Below are 18,973 nucleotides of genomic sequence, written 5' to 3'. Positions count from 1 at the left end.
TATTTTTAAATAATTCATTTTTTGTAAAACTTGATAATTAATTTTTTACGTTATTTTGGATTGCAAACAAATTTTACGAAATAAAGAACAAGGATATTAAATTAATGAAATTTTGAGTTTCATTATATATATTCTATAATACCTTATACTTACATATATCCAACTACAGCTTATATCACATCACCAGAAAAATATTTAATAATTTTTTATTTAATATTTAATAATTTTCATTCAATCACGTTTCCAATCATTCAAACACAATGCGTGGGCAAGAAGAAATGAAGCAACATCCTTTTAAGTTTTTTTCCATTATCTAATTGTTTTATTACTTCTATAACTGTATTTTTCTGATATTACTGCAAGTTTTTTTTTTTTTGCAGAATTTAAATTCATTCTACACTGATACATCGTTGAAAAATAATACAATTAGTTTAATATAGTAACTAACGCTCTTTCTGCGATTTTAATCGAGAAATGAATACGCGATGATGATTGATATATTATGTGTATTATGTAAATATGTTGTATATATATATGTGTGTGTACGTGTTACATGGACAGCGTTTACTTTGGTGGGTTCGAAAACTACATAACGTTCGATTTACGTGTGTGTGAACGAATTTAGTCGACATTGTGCATAATAACTAAATATACTTAAAAACAACAATATGTTTTAATATAATCAATGTATAACATAGATCGACGATCAATAAATATTAATGATGTTCTATTCTAAATTCAATCAAAGTGAGGTATTCACAGCACGTAGAACGAACGTAGGAACGACCGTTATATTAAATATGTACGAGGGTTTTATTATAACAACCAGTGGCAGCAGTGCTTTTCGTGAAGTTAATCATGCAGTAACATATGGTCAGTCAGTCAAAGGGTAACCCAGATCTCGTTCCTTGAGTCGCGTTTGAGAAATAGGTCTAACGATCATCGTTTACATTTACTTAACTTTCCCCGCGTTATACGCAAACGCGTTGTACGCATGCTGTAAATAATAAAATAAATTCGTTCGTTACAATGTCGGTTGATCTAATATTAACTTCAACTAATAGCCTTACATATTTCTATAATCGAAAAACTTTATGTAACAGGGCTCAGAAAATACCATGTCTCCTTGCCTTGTACTTAAATTTAAAGCATGTTATTAATTATCCCTGCACAATAGATACATCGGCTAGATGGATAATCACTCTTGACTTTAATTATAATCTTCGTACATTATAACACTACTTCAGTCTGATATTTGTTATTGTTTTTGTACTGCAAATTTAACAAAGGTCTTACAAGTTTATATTATTGTAATGACATTATAAAATTTTATTTTTTTACTTTTTATTTTTTTTATTTATTTGGGTTATGGAAATGAATATTATGTATTTAGAACACATTTCAGGAACATCCTGTATATTTCCAGCTACCAAATGAAGGTGCTTTTGATACGTATACACATTCTTATAATACTATCAGACGACTCACACATTGTTGTAGCAGAATATCACACTACATACTATTGTCTATTCCTTAATATAATAGTGTCCTTTTACAAATCTGTTCATTAAACGTATATAATAAAAAATAATTAAAAAGGTAATATAATAAAGAAAATTATATCTATATTTTAATTTGTATATTATTGATAAAAATAATAATTGTATAACTATTTTAATATCTGTCTTCACATTATGAATAATAACAGTCTATTAACATATCTTTGAAATAATTATTATAAAAAGGAACTAGAGGTGTAACATTATAAAATATATTTTATGAAACAGAAATTAATATAAAACATGCTCCATCTTGATGTTTTTTATTCTTATTTATATTGAACATTTTATTTACTATTACTCACCCCAGAAGAGGAGGAGTTGTCAACGGGCTTGTAAAGTGGCGCTGGTGTGTGATTGTGAATATCCTGAGTCTCATAATTTGACCCACTGCGGCTTTGTATTAGAGAAAGTACAAATGCTAAAACAGCACACGAGAGACCAAGTGCTGCAGCAGCAGATAATTGGGAACGTGTGCGGCGCGGTACCCAACCTCCGCTATGGTATTCCCATATGGAGTATGCCAATAGCGCACTGCTTAATGAGTAAGATAAGCCTATACCAGTGAATACCCATGTATTCTACAAAGATAACATTTTAAAAATAATAAGTCAAACAATAATATTTATCTGAAAGTCTTCTAATAAGATGGATAATAACAGACAACTTGTGACAACTTACCAGCCTAGACCAATTGAAAGGAAATACATAAATAACGTGCGAAATATCAAGAAAAAGAAGTAATGCAGTTATCAAGAAACAGAGAACAGCGACAAATATCATGAATCTCAAACGTCCGGGTAGAGGCAGCATAAAAAGACTGACTTTGGCAGTACCAGAACTGCATAAAGTAACCAAACAAGCTGCGGATGATATCTGTAAAATAATTCTATCAGATAATTCTATATAAAAAATATTATGTATCATTTTTAATCATTTGTCATCTTAAAACATATTACTATAATTAGATTTCTTTTTTATATAATTCCACTCACAAGTAGTAGGAGTCGAACAGCGCCAGTAGCTGTTTTGAGATGACCCTGTATGTCGCAGTAAAGAACCAAATGACTAGTTCGTGGCCATGGCAGTGTATTTGAGGAAGGGCCATGCCTATGATGGTCATTATGGCCATAATGATCATGATAGTTTGCGTGCGAGTCCCAGGAATGGAATGTGGTATGGATTCCTGGTGAATCCAGTTCCGATGATTGGGAGCTAATTCGCCCCCCTGTTCTACTACCTGCTATTAACAAAGTATAATAACCATATGCAAACAATGTAATAGTATACGTATAAATATTAAGCAAAAGTATATGCATTAATATATAATGAATATGAATGTTTTTTATACCGATTTCGAAGTCTTGAATATCCTCAGGTTTAGAATATGCAGAGGGTGGCGGTTCCAAGTCACGAATTTCTTCCAAAAGAAGCACCTCTATTTCGTCGGCTGCGTATAAGTCCGAAACCGAGCGAAGATGATGCCGAGTCTCGCTCATTACTTAGACGCGCTCGTTAGTTTGCTCCTTCCTGCCTGTCGTGTTTCCTTTCTACTTCATCTGCCAGCAACCACCACTCAATGCTTGACCGACTTAGATGTTGATCCATTCGTTTGTTCGCCATTGCCTGCAAATACTGCGTGCCATTTCTATATTTGCAAGCAATACCAGTCCCCCACCCTCTGGCCACACCTATAGCAAATTACATGTATTTTTAATATTAGTGATTTCCATTTGCAAGAAATAATACACAATAAATAAAGCGTATTCCTTTATATGCTAAACACATATCAATTAAGATTTACCACCAAAATGCAGCGTAAATTTACATACAAAAATATATATAATCTTTTATAGCGGTAAGATAGGATGTTTTTTAAAAAAGCTGAAGCAGTGTTCATACCTTACGTACAGGTTAATGCTAACCTTTTGAACTATTTCTTAAATTTTATATAATACGCTTGCATTTATATGATGCAAAAATGTAATAATTGATATAGGATATAGCTGAATACAATTGGTTAAATCCGTGTACCAGTGATCAACGCATAGGTCAACGCGTTGCTTCAAAAGTTTTTTTAATAACATGCTTATGTCTTAAGACTTCTTATTAAAACCTGTAATATAAAGACAAAATACAATGATTTTTTTTATTTCACTATTATTTTGTTGCACAAGCACACTTGATTCTAAAAATGTAAATAATAAGGAACAAGAAATATCACTAATAATATAAAATATATTCGTTCAAAATTCAATAATATATATACTATAACAAATTAATCATTTGACATTTAAAAATGAATTTACATAGATAATAAATCAAGTATTATAACCTATAAATTTATAATCTGTCAATTTGTAACTTTGTTTTAGTGTAGCTGGACATATTATTTTATTAACGGTTAAGAATATTTTTATAATAAATGCACGCGTATAATCAAAGTTTAAAATCATTTTTATTTCCATTATCTGTTTAAAAATATATATCAAATGATTATTAAAAACGAATATTAGAAGGAATCACATTTGTTTAACAAATTAATATATATCTCAGCACATTTAGAGCTTATATTTTCATTAATTCGTTACAAGTGTGGAATAAACCTAAGTTAATAAAATATTTTCAAATGATTTCTCAAAGATATACCTCTAATCGTTTTATTTATCGAAGCACGTAGATCACATGTTTCCAAAGTTTTCCAAATTGAAATTATCAATTTCTCAGTCAATGGCCGCCATTGCTTTTCGGCTGTTTTGCTTTTGATGTATGTCCATTAGAGGGTTCTAGCTAAGCCAGCTGGGAGCTCACCGGTCTTTCTTATATTGTGTTTTGCACAGTTTCCTAACTGTCTACAACTAATTTTGATTATTTCTTTAAATAATAAAATTTTCAAAATATTATTTAAATTGAGAGAAAATAAATATTTCAAAGAGATGATATTTTAGAAAATATATTTAGAAAAAACTATCCAACCAAATTATTAAAATTAATTTTTAAATGATTTTATATTGAATTTACATAAATTATTTCTCTTTTGTTTTTGATTTTTTTTATCATTACAATATATTTAGAAAAAAATCTTCATTAATACTTACGTTTATTGGTAAATGTAACAACTAATAAGATTCATTTTAAGTGAAGTTCATTTACAAAGTTCCAGGCTTAGAAACTCGCCTTAAATGCGATAATGCATTTAAATGGGAGATTGAAATAATTCTATCAAATATATTTTGTATAAGTATAAGATAGAAGATATATAATAATTATAGATTGTTAGAAGTTTCTTGTTTATATATTATCACTTAACAATTGAAATTAATAATGTCAAAAGATAAACTATGTGCATGAGACCCGGCTTTTTTTTGGTGTACTATTAGAGCACGTGTTGTACAATGGCTATATTCGGCAGACGTGAAGACCTTAAATTAGTACCGTGGTTTTCACCGTGAGTAATTAATAAATTAAATAATTCATTGATATATATATATATGTATCATACCGTAATGTTTAACAATTTAAAAGGGCAGAGTGGCATAAAGTATACGAAAAAATTTACTCCAACAACAATGATGAACAGACCAAAGCATATGAGATACTTTTGGCGTGGAAGGCTAGGTAAGATATAAACAAATATTATTGCGGCAAGTAAATGCTGTGAGAACCAAGAAATAACATTGAAGATTTTTAGAATGCCAAAAGTACCTGTTGGAGTGGATTGTACTTTATCCATCCTTCAAGTTTGTCTGAGAGATCGCGAATGGACTCCTAAAATCGATAATGCTGAATTACCTATAGACTATGAGAATGATTTATGTCTAATGTATTCTACTGCCATAATGAGATTTTTGAATCATATTTCTAATATTGGACATACCAAGCAAACATCTTTATTTCAAATCGCTAAACAAATTAACATTCCAGAATGGGTTGTTAATTTGAGGCATGATGCTGCTCATGGACATGAATTACCATCCATTGATGTTCTGAGATTAGCTGCCAATCTATTGCTGACATGGTTGCATGTAGGTTTTTTTAAGTAATAATATTATTATTTATGATTATTATTGATTAGAAATGGAACAAAAATAAGGATTTTGTTTGAAGGAAGAATATTGGGTCACCGAGGCTAAAGCTCTAGAAAAATATTATAATAAAAAGGCAGAAGTAATAGAAGTAAATGAGTTGGAAGACACTGAAGCGTTTTCAGATTTAATTGAACTGTGGATAGCTATCGGTTTATATATTCGTGCTGGTTATGATCTAGTGAATTCTATACCAGATAAGGAATTACAGTAAGTACCAATCATAAATGGTGATATACATAATAAGATTTTATAAATTATATATTTTTATATTATTATAGAGAAACTTTATATGATTTACGTACATATGCAGTTAAATTAACACAACAAACTAAGAGTGATGAAGAAGATACTGAACATGTAGTGGAATTGAAGAATGTTAAGATTAAAAAGAAATACAGTTTATCAGCAGCACGTGCCATTCTTCTAGTTGAAATATCCAGATATCTTGGAAGAAACAATCAAATTATTAATAAAGAAAAAATAGTTTTAAATACATTAATAGAAAGTGAAGCATTTTTATTAACTACAGATGTTCTTTCTATATTTTCTGAAAAAGATGACATGGAAACTAATGACGAAGATCAATTACCAATAGATGTAATACAATTTTGGGAAGATATTATTATCTTATTACAAAATGTTAATATGTTGGAAGCTTTGATCTTAAAGTTACTTACATTAGTAAGAAATGAACAGGAACCAGAAAATAAAAGACATATGGCAGCTTTATGGATAAATACTATTGCTCAGGGTTTTGTAAAACTAACTCTTACTCAACAAATGTTTTGTATTTTGCAACATAAATTACGACAAACGAATAAAACTCTATCTCAAAAAATATTAAATCTCAGAATTGAAGAGAAAATAAATAAGAATCATCCAAATTTGAGAAATGCGCTTTTCTTAAACATATCAAATATAGTTCCACGTTTTTTAACTGATATTCATTTTCTCTCAGACATTATAATTAATGCAAATATATTTACTTGTAAATTTTTATCACCTTTTCTACAACTCGTAATACCAAAACTTGATGAATATGAAAAGAAATATTTATTGAACTTAATACGAATTTATGTATTGAATGACTTTAATAGTAAACTTGATGGACTTAATAGTCAAACTGATGAAAAAATATTTACAATCGTAGATATTAATAAAGTAAATTCTGAACATAATGGTGAAGTCAAAAGAACAGAAGAACCATTAAAAAAGTTAAAATTAGGAGATAACAAAATTCGTAACACTCAATGGAAATTAACAGATGGTAAGTGAACAAAATGTTACGCTTATCTATCTAATATAATAATAGAAATAATATAATTCTGTTTACATTATATATACATGAAAATTTTTATTTTTATAGCACAATACAGTTGGACAAAATGTCCAATTGGTATATTACCTTGGCAAATTGATTCTTTACAATATTTACAACCTATTAAAATAATAGCAACAAAGTCCAATGTCCTGATGTTAGAATCTGATATCATACCTGGCATTGTTGATAAGACTAATTTGAAAATGCAAAGTCAAATCAATTGGGATAATGTGTTAAGGACGAAGAAAAGATTGAAGAGAAAGCGACATAAAGGAGAGGACGATATAATGTATAAGGCCATAAAAATTGTTAAACAGCAAAAATAGTTCGTGTTATTCAATTTCGGATTGTTATGTTGATGATTAAAGTCATTAACTGCAAAAATATAAGAAAAAGAACACGAATAAATTTATAGATATATTTTACTGAATAAATTATATCTATTATGTATAGAAACTTTTTACATTTATTGAAAATTATACCTATTCCCAATAAAAGATAACAATAAATACATATAACAATCTTATTTGTATCTTGATAAAAAATCAATTTTTCTATATCTTTATATGTATTTTTTATATATTTCAACGCATTCTTATCTTTTATATTTATCACATATTTTTATTATTTAGATTTATAAATGTTAAATTCTGTTAAATATTTATTTACAAAAGTATAATTTGACTTTATACAAGATTATAAAGTCCAGGCACTTTTATTATCACTATATACTATAAAATGAAATTACTTCATATATACTAATTTCAAGATATACAGCATATAATGATTTTATTGTCAACATATTTTATAATGGATTCAAAATTATTTCAAGTTCATATTTTGATTTCAATATTACATCAAACTATTTGAAATTGAAATTCTGATTATTATAATATCGTACTCTTTTCCTCTTATGATTACTGTACAAATTTAACACTATTTCTACCGTGATTTTAGTATAATTTGGCTAACATGATAGCAACAACAGAATATTATAATAAAAATTAAAAAAATTATCGGTAAATATCAGTAATAATATCTGTTTTAGTATTCTTGTTTCTTATTCTATTATTGTAACGATTATGCAGTTACAACTATAAAATACCAATATATTACGTTTTGATAGAAGAACAACCCTGATGCAACCTTGACTTATTAAATATAGAAAAATATAATACACGATTTTTTTAAAATTTCATCAAACTTATTAAAATAAAAATGTATGTTGATCAGTGGTATTAGTTTTTACCAATATTTCTTGCAGATATTTATTACTATTCATACCAAAAGGTTCTAAACAAGAACGTGATATTGTTGCTATTCTGTAATAATTAAATTACAATATATTATATGAATGATAATTTACGAAAACTTAGAATAAATGAAATTATAAAAGATTACCTTCCACCAGATGCTGTGTATAAAAATTTCCAATAAGAAGACCTTAAATTTTGTGGTTCTACAATAGCTGCATGGAAAAGTACTGCTGTAGAAAAGCTATATAGAAAAATAACAAACCACTTAAATTCAGGAAATATTCCTTTTTCTACTCCTTCATTCCAGATTAACTATAACAAAAATAAAATAATAATTATTTTATTATCTCAAATATAGTTTAGAAATGTTTACTATTTAATATAACATTACATGTAGCCCTTTCCACATGAAGTATAAAGCTAAGGTATTATTTGGAAATGCAATAAATGCTATACTGGCAATCAATCCAGCAGGGATAGCAAATTTTGGTGAATCTTTATCATATGTTCTTCGTAATGAACATAAGGTTAACTGAAACATTAATTACATTAATAACATGAAGAATTTTAATGTTACAAAAAGTTATATGAAAAAATATACTTTGTAAAGTGTAGAAAATCCTCCTAGAAATGTAGCAATATTTAAATATTGTTTCTTAAATAATATATTTTTTATATGTTTTGGTCTTTTAAAAATATTTGGACTCTGAAGAATTAATTTAATGGCTACTTGAATACCATATCCATAACTAAATAATTTTATTCCACTCTATAGATAGAAAAAAGTATTAAACATATATTTGAAAGAAAATAAGTTTTTCGATATGTAAAAATATTGAATAAATTTGAATTTTTATACCATTAATATATAATGAGCACAGCTATGAGGATGTGGACAAGACCAATGTTTATATTTATTTTTTAAATTATTTATTATTTGTTTGTAAATTTCAAAAGATTTCAAAATAATATTAAAAGTATGACGTTTACATTCTTGATTTGAGTCTGAAGACTCAGTGCAAGTAGTTGTTTGTAAATGTTTAGTTTCTTGGTTACAATTTTGAAATTGTTCGTATGGACCAATGACGAACCTGCAGTAAATCATGTACATATATAAATTTTATTTTGACAAACTACCAAAAACGATATAGTATATATTACCTAATAATATTGTATACAGAGTCTTGATTGATACGTTTAGTTCGATGTAAGTACAGTAATACAGTTATACTTGCAGCAAAAATATATGTTTGTCCATATGGCATGCTTGGAAAATATCCTCTCCAAACACCCATATTAAACAAGGTTTCTGTTGCCTGAAATAAAATATAGAGACATATTAAATATATTCTAATGACATTTAAACAATTGAGAATAATTACACATTATTATGTACTTACAATATTTGACACATAGAGGCATAATAAAGTACGTCTAGTTGGTTTTTCTATTATAATTGCAATTAAATTAGATAAAAATGAAGGTAAAAAAGATACTGTCCAAATATTCATACCACCCAGGATACGACTGAAACATAATATTTTAAGATACAAAACATATAATTTTTTAATTAAGTAATAATAAAATTCTAAATGTTCATTTAATTAATATTACTTTAAAGCACAAATATTTGCGGAATAATTAAATGCAGTCATAGAAAGAAATGCCGAAGATTGGAGGATTCCCAATATCGTACGTATTATGACATCTTTCGTTAGTTTTCTTCGATTAATTAATAAACTTGCCTGTAATAGATTACAAATTAATTAAATTCCCTACGATTATGTTTCATACATGAGCAGTTTATTTTGAAAATAGCCTAAGTCCATTTGTCAGTTGTTTATTGTTATCTGTAGTAACATGTTCCACCTAAAGTTAACTGTCATAAAAAATATTTTGCAGAAAAAAATAGATTCAAAATAAATGGCTCATATATAGATGAATTTATAATTATTATATTATTGAAATTTATATTTCTGTATTAATTTTATTATTTTTTAATTTGTATTACTTTTATAATTTATTTTTTAATGTATATGCATTTTTTTATATCCTGTTTTGTCTGTATTATGTTGTATACATACATACATACATATATATATATATATATATATATATATATATATATAATATAACTACACATGATAAGATATAAAAAATATAACGAAAGGCAATATTTATTCTACGTTTCTGCGTAAATGGTATTTACTTAATTATGTAGTATTATCACTGAACGTGATAACAGTCAAGTTACAAAGATATATTGGTATAAAATATGAACAAAATGTATAAAAAAATATATACATACGATATACACAGTTGAATAGATTTTCAGAGATTCTTCTAAACAGTCCAATCCGAGACCCATCGCCGCAGAAATACATGAATCTATCCATAGATGTGAGTAATTCTTGCATGATAACTTAATGAACTTACTGAGATTACTAGGCATTTTATTCTCTTATTTTTTCTTTTTATGTTTATAAATTCTAAGCTTTAAATTATAATTCGTCTTATAAAGGATGAGATCAGAGAGGATAAGATTATCTTTTTATAAATATTTTATATTTCTTTATTTATTCAACAATACTTTGCTTGCGTGGATTAGACAAGCTTGTTAAAAAAAACAAAAAACAAAAATAAAGTAAAACATGTTATAATAATTCGATAGGGAAAAGAATTCATAAATTGAACGAAAAAAATGATGTGTAAATTTTTCGAATTTATTTTTGTCTCTATGATAAAAGACGAGGTTAAACGTAACACGCGAGTACTGTTATTTACCACAATATTATATTCCAATAAGAAACACTTAGACATTGACCAGAACGATTTAACTCGAAGATTATATTTAAAGAAACTTTCAAATGCGCACTTACAACTAGTTACATAATTTTTTTTTTTTTTGCACTTTTTACGAATATGAAAACTGATAATGAGGACAAAAAAACAAATGTCAACTATAATTCACTGGCGTAGACTTTGGAATTGGCATTTGTGTCCGAAAGATTAATGTTTTTTAAAGGAACTTCTACAATTGTAGAAAATTGAATAGTTCGAAGAATAAAGTTAAAGTATGTTGTAAAGTATGTATTATATGTATATATGTATCGGTCACCGAGTGACCGATAAATATCTTATTGAATATTCGAATCGTTATTTGAATAACAAATTGACAATAACAACCTTGAAGACTACACAAAAAGCACGAACTCAAACGTATTAATTGCTAAAATCTATCCACGTAAATCGTATATTTAAGTTTTCTTTTTTCACCACTAGTAGCGCTAATATTTCTTTTATAATGCTCTGAATATAGTAACGTACCGATGCGTGAAGGAGCAAATAATTCTTAATCTCCATGACTTGTATGTAAACAAAAAATAATAATAACAAAAATAAAATATTAGAAATAAGATTAATAAAAATTTAGAAAAATAAAAATGGGCAATGTGTGAGCAGTCAAAAATTTCAATCGTGAGAGTGCAGCTGATCTCATACAAAGACGGAAATTACAGATGGGACATTATTTTTATCTCTGACTGAATTTTATTATCAATAAAATTTACTTTTAATATTTATTTTTTATTAAATGATTAGGATTTAATCTAAATTTATTATTTATTATTATTATTATTATTATTATTATTATTATTATTATTATTACTATTTACTAATTTTTTACGATTATTAAATAATTATTTATTTCATTTCAATTATTTATACTTATATATATATATCAAGGTAGCGGGTAGGTACTCCTACACGATCCCGGTGGAGGATAGACCTACTTCAGGGATGCGACCCTGCCTACGCAAGCCTTGGATTATCTCCCAAGACCATACGGGGGAATCCATTGTCCCATCCAGTATCCTTGTCTAAACCTATAAATTTCCCTAACACACCATCCTTACACCATCTTCCAACACGTCTTTAGCCAGCGAGGAAGATTAAGGCTAAAAACCTCTCAATATGAGAGAGGCTTTTGTCCAGCAGTGGACAGTATAGGCTGATGATGATGATGATGATATATATATATATAAACAACCTAAATGATTACTTATTTTTATATCCCATTTGTATACATGGAGCTCGTGCTCCTTGTATAATCTCCATGATAAGAACAATGAAATCGTAATTTTTAAATGGACGTACGCTTTTATGCGTATGCGTGACAATTCTTTTTTAAGACGATAAAGAATATAAATGCACATACATATTCAAAGTAATGTAAATTATCAGACGACATATTTGATTGAAATTATAAAATGGTCACTATTTCTATCAGAACTATTGTTATTTTAATTAGCAGTTATATTTTTTGTTTTTTAAAAAAAAAAGTTTCGCGCTTAAGGCATGCAATAAATGTTCTTATTAACGAATAAAAATTATAATTTACAAAATATTTACCTATTGTTTATACATTATGAACGATTAACTTATTTCTTTTCACTACCCTATAGGTTATTACTTTAGAAATCACTTTTAAATATATCCCCTGCAGGTATATATATATATATATATATACCAATTTTACATTCATTTGTTTCAAATTGCGCTTGCGCCTTGAATTTGTTGATGCGCATGCGTATAACATATCTCCTATTCATGACGTCACCATTTCATAATTATTTAAAGTGTAATAATTATTTTCAACTAATTAACGATAAATAAAAAATATTTAATAAAATAAAGTTGAGAAGCCGGACAAACAAAAAGTGAGCAATTGTTTGAAAACAAAAAACAATAGAAAACTTCATTGCTTTGTTTAGAAATGAGAAAAAATGTTTTTGATTTTTCAATTATTAATAACTAATTAAATAATTAATTAATAAAGTAAGCAATTATGGATTTTGATTGAGCAATTAGTGAGCAATTAAGAGCACTTATTCATTTTTTTCTGTTATTGTGATTCTATGCCAACTTTTTTGTGGTGATAAGAGAACAATTTTACATTTACAATTGTGTCAGCACTTACTATCGATAATAAATATAAGTTTTTTGTATCCAAGGGTACAGTAAAATACTATTATGCCGGTAATAAATTTTCAATCATTAGTTTTATTCAGTTTCAATTTTTTAATGAAATTGTTAAATGTCCACACTATATATTTATGTGAAATTTGCAATATTATATAAATTATAGTTTAAAAATATTCTTTCAGATTGATACTTTTATGGCACAGTTATTTCTGTCTTTTGCAGGATCTTCTCAGTATCGTTCAAACCTTGGCTATACTCGGATAATGCGCACTGTCGTGTTAAAACAGTTGCATCATTTTTACATTGTGTAGTTTCGCGTAAAGGTTGAAAGATGCAATTGAAAGATCCGTAAATATTGTTTTTCCTTTGCTCAATTCATCATTTATGACTTCTTCAGTGTGCTTTAATACGATCAGTAAATATTTAAAATTAAGTGTGTATGTGTTGTAGATATTACAACGAATAATATAAGTGAGGTTTATGAATAAATAATTCTTAAATCGATGGAAAACAGTCATTAAATTCATTCTATCAGGTAACTATATACATATTTATTATTAATACAAAATATTTATTAAATTAATTATAACATGAATTAAATACGAGATATTTAAAAATTACAATAATTATTATATTAATTAAATATGAGAAATTATTTTTTTCTGCAACCACACATTTAAGATTTCTTATGTAACAACACATAAAATTTACATAATAAACACTCAAAATAAAAATCACGGGAATAGGCTAATCTGTTTTTAAGTAGTTTCTACACAATCATCCGAAATCCTTGGAATCACAGATACGGCCTTCAAATGTTTCGAAGACGAGTATTTTTAAAGCATTTTCCAGAAAATTGCGGAAAATTTCAAATCGTTTTTTCTTCCATAAAGATGATTTTCATAAAGGTAATAAAGTATTCAGAGAAACACAAAAATTTCTTTGTTAATTTTACATTAGTGATGGTCATGTATATAGACCAGGAAAGATATCTTTTTTATGTTTTTAAGATTATTATTTAAGTGATTATTATATCTTTGTTACAGAAATATGATGTACGTGGAATATTTATAAAAATATTATCGTAACTTGAGAAATCATGATATAAAACAGAATGATTAATTATAAATCATTGACCGTATTTGATTATGTCCAGTTATTCTTATCCGAAAGAGATTAGTAAATGTATCATACACCGTTAACAAAGAAGCGACACACTATTATATTTGAATTCCAATTGGTTTTATCATAGGTAGTTTTCCGTATCAGATAGACACCGATTAGTAACAGTCACTTTTAAACTTTACTCGAAGCAACATGAGTATATAAATAAGTGCTCAAATAAAACTCTCGTAGACTCGAAAGTAACATGAACCCAACCATTTAATTAATTAGTATTCCGATCGATTATTCGGTGATAGTGTACTAATTTTTTATTCAAAGATCATATAAATCATATAAAATATTGATAAGAAATTTGATTACATTTTATCGATATATATACATGATTGGTAAGTAATATGTGAATTTGTATAAATCATTATAAACACATCTTTATACTTGATGTTTAACAATAAACATATTTTTATCAAAAATTTTCAAATAATGAGTAGAGTAGAAAAATGATATATTGAGTTGGAGAAAAAGTTTCATCGTAATTTAAAAACAAAGTAAAACAAGCTTTTGCACATTTTAAATAAAGTTTATTAAATAAAATATATGCTTCTTTGTTCAACCATCTTTTGCCATTTTCGAGGTAAAACTATAATCTCGTCAATTTTGTTCATGATTTCATCGACTTTTCGCATGGTCGACTAAAGAGAGGCATATCTTTAACATCACAATTTCACATTGAAAATGCTCGAACCAGCTCTGTGTCACACATACTGATATTACATGATGTGGAATGAATGGAATTGTTCATGAAAATAAAAAATTTGTTTACTTATCTGAGTTGTATTTTTCCTTTTTTTTTAATAAAACTTTAAAATGTGTCGAATTTTTTTTTATTTTTACTTATATTATTCAAATACGAAGAAACTTTTTCCTAAATAATAACATTTCACACGATAATATTTTCGTGGTGTTGATTAATCTTTTAATTATATTTATTATATCTAATAATATGTTTTGTTTTTTGTTTTAGATTTATTAAACTTCGAATTACGTTACCAAACAATTTCTTGATAATTTATCGGCATAAACAACGATCAAATTTTACGCTACATTTTTTGACATACGATCGATAAAGATTTTATTAGCAATAAATCTTATAAAGTTCTTTTGTCCATCGTCGAAATGAGACTGACTTTAATACCGCGTACGATGGAACTTGTTAAACTAACGCGCCGACTTAGACGGCGGCAAAACATACGAAATGGTAAGTCAAGGAAATAATTATTTACAAATTGAGTAAGATATAAATATCGTGATCACGTTAAACGATAATACAAATCGTGACGTTTCTTTCTTGGTGACCAATGAAATACTGCATGCGGTATTTTCAATAAGTTCTTATCACAATTAACTGCTGACTACAAATGAAAGAATTTAATCAGTCGTTCAATAGTATCTTTCTTTCTTGAGCCTTCAAAATATTGTTTAAATATTTTTTGTTATCTTAATGTGACTAATTGTGAAATGTAAACAAGTATATAACATGAGGATAAACCGAAAAGATGGCCTTACTTAAGACAAGGTTGTTTTTCCATTTTTGTTCACTATCAGGATTATCTCGTAATTGATCAGCACTTTCTTTATCTGAAGATTATATGATTGTATCAACCTATTTTACAATAAATATATATATATATATATGTATGCATATACATATATATTGTTATATAGTACACTGGATTAATATTAATTCGTGAGGTTTTATTTTTAGAAGTAGGTATTAACATAGATTACTTTAAAGCTCTCTTATCGCTCTATTATTGCTCTACTATTTATTCAACTCGATGCAAAGTGCACATGGTTTATAAACACATAGCTAAGTACAATATCAATGGTTCAGATTGAGTACGTACGATATTGTGAAATTTCAGTCAAATAAAACTTGATTAACGTTTTCAAGGATATGGTCATCTCATCTATGATGTATTTTGTTCAGCCGGTCGGTGCACATTTAAGAATGCATTTAAATCACAATGCTTAACCGCGAAATACAGTATGTTATATTACAAAACTAAAGTACGTGTCACTTTATATAAAACACGCGGTACTAAAGCTCACATATAAGCTTGTGCGTTATCTCTTTGAAGATTACATAAACAAGAAAAAAATTCAAAGTGCATCTCGACGGTCGAGGAAGCGATGAGGATAACAAGTCAAAGAATACTCGGAAAGGGAGATTTACTTGTAAATAACGCAATCGTGAAGTGATCGTCATTCATTCACATTCTCTGTCGATTCAAAACCGCGCATTTGACAGTATCTTTTACGATTAATTTAATTTTGAACAGTTTTCTTTCTAATAAAAATAATTATAATATTTCGCGAATAATTAGTAACTTAATGAAAATTTTCACCTTTATTTAGTATCGATAATTTCGGTTTTTTTTTTAGTAAGCGATCAGCATCTCGCTGACATTGAAGAAAAAAAGAAGAAAGTATCGTTAAATATTGATACTAATATGTTTAAAATTGGTTTTCTTGGCGGAGGAAAAATGGCTCAAGCATTAGCCAAGGGTTTCATTCGAGCTGGTAAATATTATTTATTTTTTTTCTAAAAAATCTTTTAATAATAATAATAATAATATTAATCGTATTAACAGGTTTGAGTAAAGGCGAGATGATGCTCGCTAGTTGTCTTCCAAATGATGTTAGCAGTATTGAAAGTTTTAAGGTACTTAATATTTTTAGTTGTTTTTTTTTATTATATAAACAAATATTTGATGTAATAATTCGAAATCTAATATATGAAAAATATGGAAATGTACAGTTATGTATATTATAAGTGATTATTCGCGGCTCAATGTCCGAGTTCCTTATCAAATATTTATTTGTGATAAACACTTTGATTTACGTGAAACATCTACTGTTCTCTTTATATAATATATAAAGAGATATAGTTCTAAAAAAACTCGCTTAAAAACACATTTATAGCGTTTAAAATTCTCTAAATCATCAATGCCAATTCACTTCGACTTTTTATCTAACATTAAATCATTTTTTTTTTAATCGCATAATTCTTTATTGTAGGATATAGGATCAAAAACAGTATTTTGTAATTCAACTGTAATAGATTATGGTGATATTTTAATTTTATCCGTAAAACCACAAGTAGTGCCCAAGATATTACCAGAATTAAAGGATAGTTCAAAATTGTTGCTTTCTATAGCCATGGGCATTTCTATCTCAACTTTAGAAAAGGTAAAGGTATTATTGATTAGCGAAAAAAATCATTGTATATAATATTATAGATATTAAATAAAAATATTTATCATAAGTACAGGCCTTGCCAAAAGGGACTCCAGTAATACGAGTAATGCCTAATACACCTGCCCTCGTTGGCTGTGGTGCTACAGTATTTAGTCGTGGTACAAATGCAGGAGATAAAGAAGCAGAAGTTGCCGAAAAATTATTTTCCTCCGTTGGTTTTTGCGAAGAAGTGTCTGAGAACATGATAGATCCAGTGACTGCTCTAGCTGGATCAGGTCCAGCATATGTAAGTCATAATATCAGAATTATAATGAGACTTATAATAGACAGATAAATATGATATATGTTAATGTATACGATAGGTATACATGATGATTGAAGCTCTCGCAGATGGTGGTGTAAAAATGGGATTAATGAGAAATCTAGCGTATAAATTAGCGGCTCAGACTGTCCTTGGTGCAGGAACTATGGTTCGCGAAACTAACATTCATCCTGGTCAGCTTAAAGATGACGTATCCTCACCTGCAGGTTTGAAAATTTAATCGAATTACGATCATTGATATTATATCTCCATCGTGTTAATTAATATTAAAATATTCACGAATATCGTATGAAATTAATGACCATTTAAAATCATTAATATCAAATTATTTAATACATTTATATCGTTTTTTTGTAGGATCCACAATAACTGGAATTCATCAATTAGAAAAACATGGATTAAGAGCTGCAGTTATTAGTGCTGTAGAATCAGCCACTCGTCGATGTAAAGAAGTTAACTCTACTTTGGAAAAGGAGAACTAGCGATTGAGTTAAGTTATTTTGTAAGTAATATCAGAAAATTGCGAATTGAGAGGTATAGATAAACTCTTATGTATAGATCTTAGGTATAGATACACTTTTTTCAAGGGTGTCCAAGTTTTTACGTTCGTAGTGATGAAGTCATTTTACTCTTTGAACTTTTACCATTGAATAACTTTTATTATTTGTCTTTGAAATCGTTTGGTGATCTCTCTTCTTTTTTTCTTTTGTATGTACGTGAATTATTTATACGTAGACTACATTAGTGAGATTTTTATTGTTAGTTTTAAAACGATTTGTTTTTGTAAATAATTTTGCATAGGCAATATTAAGTAATGCATTTATCAAAACAAAAACATTTAAATGAATTTTTCCGAAATAACATTTATTTTCACAATTATTTTGACGAACGACTTGTACAAATTCAGAGTTACGAAATATTAATCATTTTCATGATTAAATCTGTTATATAAATAAATAACAGATAATATAAATTATTTAACTGAGCTATATTCTTTTATATAACTTTAATATAAAATAAATAGAATTATAAACAATTTTGTACAATTGTTGGGAGAAATC

The 18,973-nt window shown here is 27.4% G+C and overlaps 4 protein-coding genes across 15 annotated transcripts; 2 read left to right on the top strand and 2 right to left on the bottom strand.

Annotated features, from left to right (window-relative positions):
- Positions 1 to 292: 292 nt before the first annotated feature.
- LOC122514872 lies at positions 293 to 4,452 on the bottom strand. 3 transcript variants are annotated; one of them, XM_043631967.1, is made up of 7 exons: positions 4,209 to 4,452; positions 3,485 to 3,675; positions 2,911 to 3,250; positions 2,555 to 2,802; positions 2,241 to 2,435; positions 1,865 to 2,140; positions 293 to 997 (listed from the first exon to the last, which is right to left on the bottom strand). In XM_043631967.1, the coding sequence occupies exons 3-7, from the start codon at positions 3,056 to 3,058 to the stop codon at positions 953 to 955; spliced, it is 912 nt and encodes a 303-aa protein (XP_043487902.1). In that variant the 5' UTR covers positions 3,059 to 3,250; positions 3,485 to 3,675; positions 4,209 to 4,452; the 3' UTR covers positions 293 to 952. The 3 variants fall into 3 exon arrangements, with proteins under 3 accessions (XP_043487902.1, XP_043487910.1, XP_043487919.1); XM_043631975.1 differs by having other exon boundaries at positions 3,594 to 3,675; XM_043631984.1 differs by lacking the exon at positions 3,485 to 3,675.
- Positions 4,453 to 4,713: 261 nt separating this feature from the next.
- On the top strand, positions 4,714 to 7,486 carry LOC122514859. 2 transcript variants are annotated; one of them, XM_043631955.1, is made up of 6 exons: positions 4,714 to 5,007; positions 5,090 to 5,177; positions 5,251 to 5,584; positions 5,667 to 5,854; positions 5,926 to 6,914; positions 7,014 to 7,486. In XM_043631955.1, exons 3-6 carry the CDS (start codon positions 5,252 to 5,254, stop codon positions 7,292 to 7,294), a joined length of 1,791 nt encoding a protein of 596 aa, XP_043487890.1. In that variant the 5' UTR covers positions 4,714 to 5,007; positions 5,090 to 5,177; position 5,251; the 3' UTR covers positions 7,295 to 7,486. The 2 variants fall into 2 exon arrangements, with proteins under 2 accessions (XP_043487890.1, XP_043487885.1); XM_043631950.1 differs by having other exon boundaries at positions 5,085 to 5,177.
- A 130-nt stretch (positions 7,487 to 7,616) lies between these two features.
- On the bottom strand, positions 7,617 to 12,737 carry LOC122514832 (transmembrane protein 135-like). 5 transcript variants are annotated; one of them, XM_043631927.1, is made up of 10 exons: positions 12,635 to 12,722; positions 10,533 to 10,612; positions 9,839 to 9,969; positions 9,625 to 9,751; positions 9,386 to 9,540; positions 9,084 to 9,315; positions 8,826 to 8,993; positions 8,616 to 8,756; positions 8,370 to 8,536; positions 7,617 to 8,290 (listed from the first exon to the last, which is right to left on the bottom strand). In XM_043631927.1, the coding sequence occupies exons 2-10, from the start codon at positions 10,590 to 10,592 to the stop codon at positions 8,176 to 8,178; spliced, it is 1,296 nt and encodes a 431-aa protein (XP_043487862.1). In that variant the 5' UTR covers positions 10,593 to 10,612; positions 12,635 to 12,722; the 3' UTR covers positions 7,617 to 8,175. The 5 variants fall into 5 exon arrangements, with proteins under 5 accessions (XP_043487862.1, XP_043487851.1, XP_043487854.1 ...); XM_043631916.1 differs by lacking the exon at positions 12,635 to 12,722 and adding an exon at positions 11,411 to 11,809 and having other exon boundaries at positions 10,533 to 11,255; XM_043631919.1 differs by lacking the exon at positions 12,635 to 12,722 and adding an exon at positions 11,411 to 11,808.
- Positions 12,738 to 13,427: 690 nt separating this feature from the next.
- Positions 13,428 to 18,638, top strand: LOC122514809 (pyrroline-5-carboxylate reductase). Of its 5 annotated transcripts, none has more exons than XM_043631894.1 (10): positions 13,428 to 13,742; positions 14,010 to 14,115; positions 14,254 to 14,718; positions 15,354 to 15,587; positions 16,775 to 16,912; positions 16,984 to 17,054; positions 17,411 to 17,581; positions 17,664 to 17,876; positions 17,953 to 18,118; positions 18,270 to 18,638. In XM_043631894.1, exons 4-10 carry the CDS (start codon positions 15,506 to 15,508, stop codon positions 18,392 to 18,394), a joined length of 966 nt encoding a protein of 321 aa, XP_043487829.1. In that variant the 5' UTR covers positions 13,428 to 13,742; positions 14,010 to 14,115; positions 14,254 to 14,718; positions 15,354 to 15,505; the 3' UTR covers positions 18,395 to 18,638. The 5 variants fall into 5 exon arrangements, with proteins under 5 accessions (XP_043487829.1, XP_043487821.1, XP_043487811.1 ...); XM_043631886.1 differs by having other exon boundaries at positions 13,974 to 14,115; XM_043631876.1 differs by having other exon boundaries at positions 13,971 to 14,115.
- The last annotated feature ends 335 nt before the right edge of the window (positions 18,639 to 18,973 follow it).

Source organism: Polistes fuscatus, unplaced genomic scaffold (assembly GCF_010416935.1).
Source record: "Polistes fuscatus isolate 324 unplaced genomic scaffold, CU_Pfus_HIC Scaffold1, whole genome shotgun sequence".
NCBI lineage: Eukaryota > Metazoa > Arthropoda > Insecta > Hymenoptera > Vespidae > Polistes > Polistes fuscatus.
Note: the sequence above shows the minus strand (reverse complement) of the source record. Positions and strands in the feature narration are given on the sequence as shown.

Bases quoted from the DNA above. Each gene is read 5' to 3' on its own strand.
- LOC122514872 (XM_043631967.1), bottom strand. From the start codon at position 3,058: ATGAGCGAGACTCGGCATCATCTTCGCTCGGTTTCGGACTTATACGCA. The intron at 2,803-2,910 runs GTATAAAAAACA...CTTTGTTAATAG, and splicing joins TATTCAAGACTTCGAAATCG to CAGGTAGTAGAACAGGGGGG. The intron at 998-1,864 runs GTGAGTAATAGT...TATTATTTACAG, and splicing joins ACAACTCCTCCTCTTCTGGG to CATGCGTACAACGCGTTTGC.
- LOC122514859 (XM_043631950.1), top strand. From the start codon at position 4,955: ATGGCTATATTCGGCAGACGTGAAGACCTTAAATTAGTACCGTGGTTT. The intron at 5,178-5,250 runs GTAAGATATAAA...GAAGATTTTTAG, and splicing joins CTTTTGGCGTGGAAGGCTAG to AATGCCAAAAGTACCTGTTG. The intron at 5,585-5,666 runs GTAGGTTTTTTT...TTTTGTTTGAAG, and splicing joins TATTGCTGACATGGTTGCAT to GAAGAATATTGGGTCACCGA.
- LOC122514832 (XM_043631910.1), bottom strand. From the start codon at position 10,676: ATGCCTAGTAATCTCAGTAAGTTCATTAAGTTATCATGCAAGAATTAC. The intron at 9,316-9,385 runs GTAATATATACT...GATTTACTGCAG, and splicing joins TCTGTATACAATATTATTAG to GTTCGTCATTGGTCCATACG. The intron at 8,757-8,825 runs GTATATTTTTTC...TTAATGTTTCAG, and splicing joins GATTTTCTACACTTTACAAA to TTAACCTTATGTTCATTACG.
- LOC122514809 (XM_043631903.1), top strand. From the start codon at position 15,506: ATGAGACTGACTTTAATACCGCGTACGATGGAACTTGTTAAACTAACG. The intron at 17,877-17,952 runs GTAAGTCATAAT...TGTATACGATAG, and splicing joins CTGGATCAGGTCCAGCATAT to GTATACATGATGATTGAAGC. The intron at 18,119-18,269 runs GTTTGAAAATTT...GTTTTTTTGTAG, and splicing joins TGACGTATCCTCACCTGCAG to GATCCACAATAACTGGAATT.